The sequence below is a fragment of the Sinocyclocheilus anshuiensis genome, unplaced genomic scaffold (genome assembly GCF_001515605.1).
Source record: "Sinocyclocheilus anshuiensis isolate Anshui unplaced genomic scaffold, SAMN03320099.WGS_v1.1 scaffold300, whole genome shotgun sequence".
NCBI lineage: Eukaryota > Metazoa > Chordata > Actinopteri > Cypriniformes > Cyprinidae > Sinocyclocheilus > Sinocyclocheilus anshuiensis.
The window spans coordinates 387,398-396,642 of NW_015557379.1; the positions used below are offsets into that span (position 1 = coordinate 387,398).

The following is a 9,245-nucleotide window of genomic DNA, read 5'->3' on the forward strand; positions in this document are numbered from 1 at the left end:
TTGTTTAGTTAACACTCGAAGGTGATTGGGCTCTCGGGCGAGATCCCAATTCGTCAGTCACGACTGACGTAACGTCGAACGTGACTGACTGAAAGGGAACTATAGTATCTCAATAACACTAAAATAATGCTCATTGAAATGTGTGTTAATCATTCAGTTTGTTAGTCAAATACTAATGTACTAATGTTGTTGTTCTTTTTTATGAGTAAGTGCAGTAAACAAGTCTGTGATGGAATCAGGTGATATTTAGCTGAGAAAGAGCTGTGAGATTCACTCATTTTCTTGTTTTCTGTTTGTCTGCAGGTATCTGAAGGTCGAGGGAACTGCACGTGGCACAGGAACCCCAAACCCTGCACAGTCCCTCAGGACAAGGAGAGCATCTTCCACACCATTTTTGCTTTCTTCACCAAATCAGGCAGAAAAGTTCTGGTATGACAAAGCACTTATTGTTCATAGTTCGGAGGAAAAGCACAATGTGTGAAAATGGCATTAAAATGCATTTAGCACTTGGAAATAAGCCATATTTGCATATTTAATGTTGTTTGCCTGGCATTTTTGTCAATGCATGTACATTAGTGCAGTGGATCACAGCATTTAATGCCCCATAAAACAGGATTTTTTGTGCTGAACGGGTGAATCTTATTCTGGTATCCTGTGTCAACAGGACTGTGACAGGCCTGGCAGAGCGTGTCTTACTATTTCCTGCAGTCTGAGCTCTCAGGCTAAAGAAGAAGCCACGAGTATAGATGTGCAAATGCTACTGAACACTGAAATACTACAGAGGGTGAGTTATTGCTGTAATGAAGTACAAAGTTATTGAAGTGTCAATGCAAGTCTTCAGAGTGTGTGATTAAGACTTTAAGTGTTGTAGAATTGAAGCAACAAGCTACTAAACTAGTTAAAATACTGTCAGGCTAGCCTTGGTAATAGCTTAAACTAATTAGCTAACTAATTATCAGCTGTTTACCTACAGTATCAGTCAACCGGCAACCTTAAGTTAAATAAAAAGTAGCTAGCTACATGACAAGCTACTGACAAAAAGAAGTTGATGAACTACATTGAGGTTAATAAGCAGCAATATATATTATTATAAATATTTATCTGGCACAAATCCCATAAGGATCTCATTTATTGTGACAGATCAGTCAAACTTCAACATATACATTTACACTACATTTAACAAATAAAACAAATAAAAACACCCCTATTTTTATAACCTAATCAAAAAGTAACAAGATATTTTACTACAACAAATGTCACAAAATACTACTCGGTAGTAATGGAAACGATTAAACATTGTTTTAGAATATCTGAAATAAAGCTGAAATAAAATTAAATATAAATATTAAAGGGGTGGTTGATTGCGATTTCACTTTTTTAATGTTAGTTAGTGTGTAATGTTGCTGTTTGAGCATAAACAATATCTGCAAAGTTACAAAGCTGAAAGTTCAATGCAAACGGAGATATCGTCTTTTAAAATTCTGGCAGTTTAATGCCTACAAAAACGGCTGGTAGGGACTACAACGAGTTACTTCCCGGGTTCGTGACATCACAAACCCAGATAAACCCCGCCCTCGGGAAAAGACAGCAAAGGGGGCGATGCCATGCTGTGCTGCTTTAGAGAAGAGGAAGAGAAAACTAGAGCTGCACGTAAAAATCTATTCATATATGAATTGCGATTCTGTCTTCTAATGATTCTAATGGATTCACAAGTTTCAAAATCAATGTTCTAAAGCAGCGGTTCTTAATACTGTTCCTCTCGTCCCCTGCTCTGCACACACTCTGCATCTCTCTCTCTCTCTCTCTCTCTCTCTCTCTTTCTCTTTCTCTCATTCAGCTCAGCTCCAACAATGAACTGTTACAATTATACACTTATTACTATGTGAAAAATAATGTTTTTTTTTAAATGAAGCATTAACACATGTTAGACTGCACCCCATAAACACAATCAAGCCTAGAAAAAACCCAGTGAACCACCCCTTTAAATGATAAACCTAATCACAATTTTAAAAACTAATAAACTTTAAATACATTTTAAATAATTTTTATACATTTTACATTAAATTTTTAAATACATTTTTTAAAATAAATTTTACAAATTGAAACTTCAAAATTATATAAAAAAATAGAAATTATGTACTAAAATTACTTAAACCGAAATAAGCTTAATATATACCGGGTATATCTAATAAATAAATCAATTAATTAATGAATAAATCAATAAATAAACAAAGCACTTAACAAAATTAATAGACCTTGAAATTAAATTTAACAATAAAAGCTAATTGAACATATTAATAAATACTATAATAATACTAAATTAGCACTGTTTATTTTGTGTAAATGTGTCTGTCTCAGTGTTATTTTATTATCATTGAGATACTATTATAGTTTTTCATTTTAATTTTAGTTTAAGGTTTAGTAATTTTGGTAGCTTTATTAGTTTAGTAATTTTGTTGTGTTTTGTCATTTTTAGTAGTTTTATTTTTATTCATTACTAGTTAAGTTTTAGTTATTTTATTACATTAAGTTAAACTAAAATAAAGGGAGAAATGTTGCCTTGGCAGCTATCTGAAATAAAAAAATGTTTATACATTAATTTATTTCAGTTAATGTTTTTATTTTATTTAATAACATTTTTTAAGTGGTTTAATTTTAAGTTTTGGTTTTAAGTATAATAACTCTGGTCTGTCTTGGTGTGTGGTTTGCAGGACAGCTCCTCTGTGATCCAGTTTGTGACACGAGGTCACGTCCAGCTGGACGACAGGGCCGTGGAGGTCTCAACCGGCCTTCCAGAGGAGATTTCTGTAAGTGATCAAACACATGAATAATCCAATCCAACAGTCAACAGTACCATTACTGTAAACTAGACTCAGAGCTTCAGAGTCTTCATCTGACATGCTGGTGGTTTTCATTGTAAGATTGAAAGCGGTCAGGACCCCTGATGCACGGAAGAAAATGAAATTGTCCGATCGCATGATTCTGAGCTCATCGGCTCGTAGTAGCCACCGAGATCTGGGTCGAGTTTGCTGTTCATATGGGAGCGGGGGTCTTTTTTTACTCTACAGCTGTGCTCGAGAACAGTCGCCTCTAATACTGCAGACCTCGGCGTGCCGATTGATTAGAGGAATATGGGACTGTGTTTCGGTGTCTGGTGCCATGGCACCTCGCTCAGCCCTGCTCTCAGCTGATTGGGTTTCTGACCCAGTTTCAGCCCCCCATTTGTAGCATAGAGGCCAATTCCTAATAGGGCTGTTAAAAGTGTCTGCGCCCCCTTCTGCCCTCAGCACTTAGGAATGCATCGGTCCCAAAGCAATCCGTTTTTAAGTCACACACGATGCTCCCTGGGGCAAACGCTGGACACGCAACTCTCATTTACAAAAGGCATTGCCCACATTTAAGCATTAATACCGCACAGTCTTGTAGCATGTTTCAACTGTATCGTTTCCATCATGTTCACAGCAGCTTGAACTAATTGGAAATGACAGACCAACTGTGAGCATTAAACCTTTATATGCTGCTGTATCATTAGTTTAGTCAGCTGAACTCAACAAATGCTCGAGATATATTTAGTGCAATATTTATATCTTACACTTTAGTTTCCATTGGATACAAATAAGTCTGATCATAGAGAAATGTTTATCCCAAAGACGGCACGCAGAGGAAGATATTACAGCTCTTTTATAGTTTTCATTGCTGATGTTAGTATCTTGCATTGTTTTTATTTTTTAACTAAAACAATTAAAAGTCAAAAGATTTTGCCTTGGCAACTAACTGAAATAGGTTTAGGCTTAAGTACTAAAATTACTAAAACTAAAACCATTAAAAATAAATTAAACCTAAATAAATAGTTCCCCCCAAAACTATTAAAAATGACATATAATATAGAACTGAGATCATTTGATATTAATGGAATTTGATGAAAAATATTTCAATTCATATAGAGATTTTTGAGATCAATTAAAGTTAATATATTGCATTTTCTTATTTGTAACTCAAACTAAAACTATTAAAAGTACATTTTAAGTGAAATTAAGCTGAAATAAAATTTTAATATTAAAAAGAAAAAGTAAGACAACTTGTTATCTATCTGAAATAAAATAAGCTCAGGTTTAAGTACTAAAACTGATCAAACTAAAACAAATAAGAATAAAGCTAATAGAAATGTTAAAGAATTCCTAAATAGAAATGTTAAATACTAACGAAAATGACAAAAGTATTAAAAAAAATAAACATCTCATCAAATAGAATAGTAAATAATACTAAAATAACACTGGTATTTTGGCAACTGAGCAGTTTCAGGTCTCTTCTAAACTTCATCAAAAGTCTTATTTGTATCTCATTACTGTTTCAAAGAAACAACCGAGACATTATCTCTCATTTGTGATTTTGATTTAATGTGTTTTTTCCGTCGACCCTCACGTTCAAGAAGTGAAACTGTGGCCAGAAGCTGAAGCCAGACTGGGACTGGGATTTTCTGCTAGCTTTTCATGCGACATTTCCATCCAGATCCATTGAGGGAACTGTTCACTGTGTTTTTGTGGCAGTACATTATGGTTTCAGAGGTGAAATTCTTCCACATTTAAGGGTCAGCGAGCACGTATGCCATATAACACATATTGTGCATGAAACTATGTGTATGTATGTTATTCAGAGGCAATGGTCATCCATGGTTAAAACAGACTTCACATAATGACGTCCAGTCCAGTAAACAAATGAACTCCTCCTGGCATTCTGTGATGATCTGGATTAATGAAAATTTTCACAGACCTGTGTTTGATTGATTTGTTGACTTGAAGAATGAAATCTCATTTCCTTTGGATCGAGTCAACACCCAATATACTGTAGACTCAGCACAGACGTTATAAAATTCAGGAAATGACACGGTGATTCATACAGTCTGTAAAGTCTGATCTTGGGTCCCGCTGAGAAATGACGATCTGTAATATGTTTATTTAAGTCGGTGATGTTATGCTGAATGTCGTGTCCCGTCTGGTTCGTGTGCGTATGTTCACTCTCTCTATGTTGCCCTGCAGCTGGTGTTTGAGGCCCTTCACAGTCAGGAGCCCAGGGGTTACGTGGTGGGATGGATCATCGCCATCAGCCTCCTCGTGGGAATCCTCATCTTCCTGCTGCTGGCGGTGCTGCTCTGGAAGGTAGCGCTTCAGACAGACACATGTTTCTCAGTCAACATACTTGTTGGTTCTGGAGCAGCGTCCGGGTTTGCTCTGGATTTAGGGGCTTAAACAACATTCTTATAAGCCTAGATTTAGGGTTGGCAAGAGTGCAGCGACCATTATAATACGTTTATAAATGTCACCACCCACACTTTTTGGGAAATAATCATTATATTTTGAGAGTTCCGGTCACTGTACAATGAAAAAATAGGAGCCGTCCACATACTGTAAAACAATGACTTTAAGACCAAGTAGAAGCAATATGGATGTTTATCAAAAAATAAATAAAAATCCACAATATCAAGAATGAATTTGAGTAATTTTCGACATACGTGATAAAAACGATGACAGACACGTTACTATTTTATAATATTTACTTTTCAAAGTAATAACATGTTATATATGTGTGTTATATATTATATAACATAAAAGTAAATTTTACTATAAAATATTAAGATATTTCTGTCAAAATTTCTTCAATTTACATAATCAATAAAGTAGTAGAAATGGTAATAATATGAATAATAATAATTATTAGTATTATTACTACCACTACTATTAAATCCTTGCACTTTGTCATTAACATTATTATTACTTTGAGAATAATTATTATTATTTTAAGGATTATCATATAACAAAGATATTTTTCATCCATGTTTTCACAATTTAAATTAAAAATTTAAACAATTAAAAAATATATATTCGACAAAAAAAATGCAATGGTGTGCTGTGAACTTACTGATATATTTTCAGTTGATTATATTTGTAAATGTAAAATTTTTTGAAAAAAAAAAAAAAAACGTTTTATGAATTTATTTCAGATGATAAATTTGTTTTAAATCACAAATTACATAATCCAGATAGATAGATAGACAGACAGAATTGGTGAAAAAATTACAATTAAAAGGTAGCTTCTCTGTAGAGTTTAGCTGTAAACAAAGAAGTTTTTACATTCACTCTTGAGGTCTAACAAACATGTGGAAAGCATTTCCTTCCTCATTAATGACATATTTAAAAATGTTTAAACATCAATATCACATGATATGAAAACATGTATATTGTTATACTATTACTGCCCACTAACTGCCATACTATTCATGAGCTTGGCTGAAAAGGTTTTTAATGTGCACCACACACTTTTCAGATCATTCCTAATGCCTTGAGGATTGAGATCATGAGCTTAAACAACATGATCAACTTGTCATTTCTCACTGATTTTAGGATTAGGGTCATATTAAAGGATGATTGCTTGATAGAAACATTATTCCAGAACCAACAGAAAATATTGAACCATGCAAATATACATCAGACTTTCTACTAGATATCCGTCCTCACAGACTTCCAGATGAGGCTGTTTGCTTGTCTTTTCTCATGAGACCGAGTTCAAATCACATGCCCGAGACGGTTCCTGTTAGACAGCAGTTCAGCTCAGCAAAGTCAGTGTGAGCGGAGAATGTGACCCGTCTTGAAAGAGCAGAACCACCTGCTCATGTGCAGCAGCCCGTTACAGCTAAATTAGCATCGGGCTGCTTTTAATATCCTCTGCCAACAAAATAAGGCAGAGTAAGGCGGATGCAGATGAATTGTTTTGTTTGAAGTAAACAGTTCTTACAGTACATTAGTGCATGAACATAAAAAGAAACAATGAAATGATGCAGATTTGAATTAGTGCTCTGATGGTAGTCCAGTTTTGAAAGATATTCCCTCAACTGGACTTGTCTCGAGTCACATGTCCCTCATTCACACACTACTGTTGTTTTTCTTGGCCTGAGGGGTCAATAGAGAGCTTTCGTAAAGTAACAAAACACAGCACCGACAATAATCTACACGTACACATAAAAGTGAGCTGAACGGATTTCAAGGCTTCTCAAACAAGTCCTTCTTTTCCTTTCCACTCCATTACCTTCCAGCGGGAATACTAGAGCAAATCCTGGAATGTTGGTGTAGGGATACTTATCCCCCCAAATCCCAAATCTGCCAAAATAAACTTCCTCAATAAGAGCTGGACATGTCCAGCTACTCCAGCATCAGGAAATGCCTGGAGAGAGCCGGCGTCTGAATCAATAAACCGCATTCAAACAAAGACAAACCTGTTGAGTCACAGGAAGAGGAACAGCATATTTCCTGCGCTGACGCGCTTCTTTACAGTAGCGCTATCTGTGTCGCCCATCCCACTAGTTATCTGACTCCCACCCTGTCCATTGGCTCCAACTTCACAAAGGGATAGTTCACCCAAAAATGACATCATTTACTCGCTCCTTTGTTGCTCCGAATCTGTGTGACTTTCTTTCTTCTGCGAAACACTAAAGAAGCTCCGAGCCAGTGTTTTCAATACAATGAAAAGCACCATATTCACTATACAGTCGTATGATAACCTTGTGTGTGTGGCAAACTAAAATATTTTTGCATTAAATCTCCTTCGCTGTAGCTCAAATTTCATTCGTATTTGAACATATTCAGACATTCAATCCAGACATCAATTACACCTAATAACTTTAGTAATGTGAAGTTAGAGGATGTATACATATTTTTGGATACCTATATGATATGATAAAGCATTCCTCTTACAGTTTGAATATCATCAGTCATGAGGGATTTCATAATGAAACCTTAACTTGTTTTGGGTCAAGGCCCCAAAAATGGGTGGTATTTTCATATACTCTTTTTAATTTGATTAAATAGATATTTTAATGGCCATATGTCTGACAGCAGGATTGCATTAGGTTGGGTGTATCTGATCTGCCAGTCAAAATCAAAGAAGTCTCTTCTGCTCATCAAGGCTGCATTTATTTGATCAAAAATAAAGTAAAAATTGTTAAATGTTATTGCAATTTAAAATAACTGTTTTCTATTGTAATAGATTTTAAAATGTAATTTATTCCTGTGATGCAAAGCTGAATTTTCAGCATCATTACTCCAGTCTTTAGTGTCACATGATCCTTCAGAAATCAATCTAATAACAATGTTGAAAACAGTTATGCTACTTCATATTTTGACTCATTTTTTTCAGGATTATTAGAAAGTTCAAAAGAAGTTAATTTAAATAGACATGCCTTTACTGTCATTTTAAAAAACGTAAAGCATTCATTCTGAATATAAATATTAATTTCTTTAAAAAAATATTTTTGACCCCACACTTTTTGTATTTTGTAACAACAAGGAAACGTGTGATTGGAAAAAGGAATATAATTTTGTCATTTGTCCACCGTCCCACCCTGTATGCCGACACTCAGCAATTATTTTTGTGTTTTGCAGATGGGATTCTTCAGGAGGCATTACAGAGAGATCATAGAGGCTGAAAAGAACAGGAAGGACAGCGATGAAAGCTGGGATTGGGTCCAGAAGAGCCAATGAGAGCTTGGATTGGGTTCAGAAAATCTAATACCCCGGCTCTCTCCAAAGACCCAGACCCTCCAGCCTTCCATATGTGGAAGAAAAGAATATTCTCCAGATTTTTCGGAGGTTTGACACTTTTTGTTTGTCGTTGATGGTGATCTAGCTGATGTTGGAGGTGACCGTGTGGCCTGCCAGAAGAGACTCGCAGTGGAATTCCAATAGAAATGATCCCAATGGGACAGGCCTCTTGCCAGTGGGTCTGAAGAGACGGAAAGAGAGACTTCCTAGAACGAATGTGGATATCGTGTCAATACTAGCAGACAATTACAACCCTCAGGGCGCTGTTGAAAAGCAAAAATCTATTTTTTATAAAATGTATTCCATACTGTATAGAAGAGAGCTTCAAGAGTTGTTTTTAAAGCACTGATGACTGACACACGCCAAAGAGTTGATGTTATTCCTTCACAGTGTTCTGGTGCACATCAGTTTTCAGATGAACCTTGAAGATGGATTGTACCTCTTTGTCCCCTCAAGATGTTAACTTACAAAGAATGCAAAGCAAAAGTTTGTGTCCTTCATTCAGACGACTCATGAGTTAAATGTTGCATGAACAAATGAAAGAGGAGATGCAAACCAAAGTTGTTACTGCTCGAGTTGTTAAAAGAGTAGTTCACCTCAAAATGAATGTTTGCTGAAAATGCACTCATCCTCAGGCCATCCAAGATGTAGATG

General features: G+C 35.5%; 1 protein-coding gene across 1 annotated transcript in view; it reads left to right on the forward strand.

The window, feature by feature from the left end:
• The window catches only part of LOC107679186 (integrin alpha-9-like), a 101,244-nt gene extending 91,999 nt beyond the window's left edge, over positions 1–9,245 (forward strand). Inside the window, exons 24-28 of the mRNA XM_016474694.1 lie at positions 304–429; positions 665–784; positions 2,712–2,807; positions 5,037–5,156; positions 8,433–9,245. Of these exons, the coding sequence (XP_016330180.1) occupies positions 304–429; positions 665–784; positions 2,712–2,807; positions 5,037–5,156; positions 8,433–8,531 (561 nt within the window). The 3' untranslated portion in view covers positions 8,532–9,245. The remainder of the gene's footprint in view (positions 1–303; positions 430–664; positions 785–2,711; positions 2,808–5,036; positions 5,157–8,432) is intronic.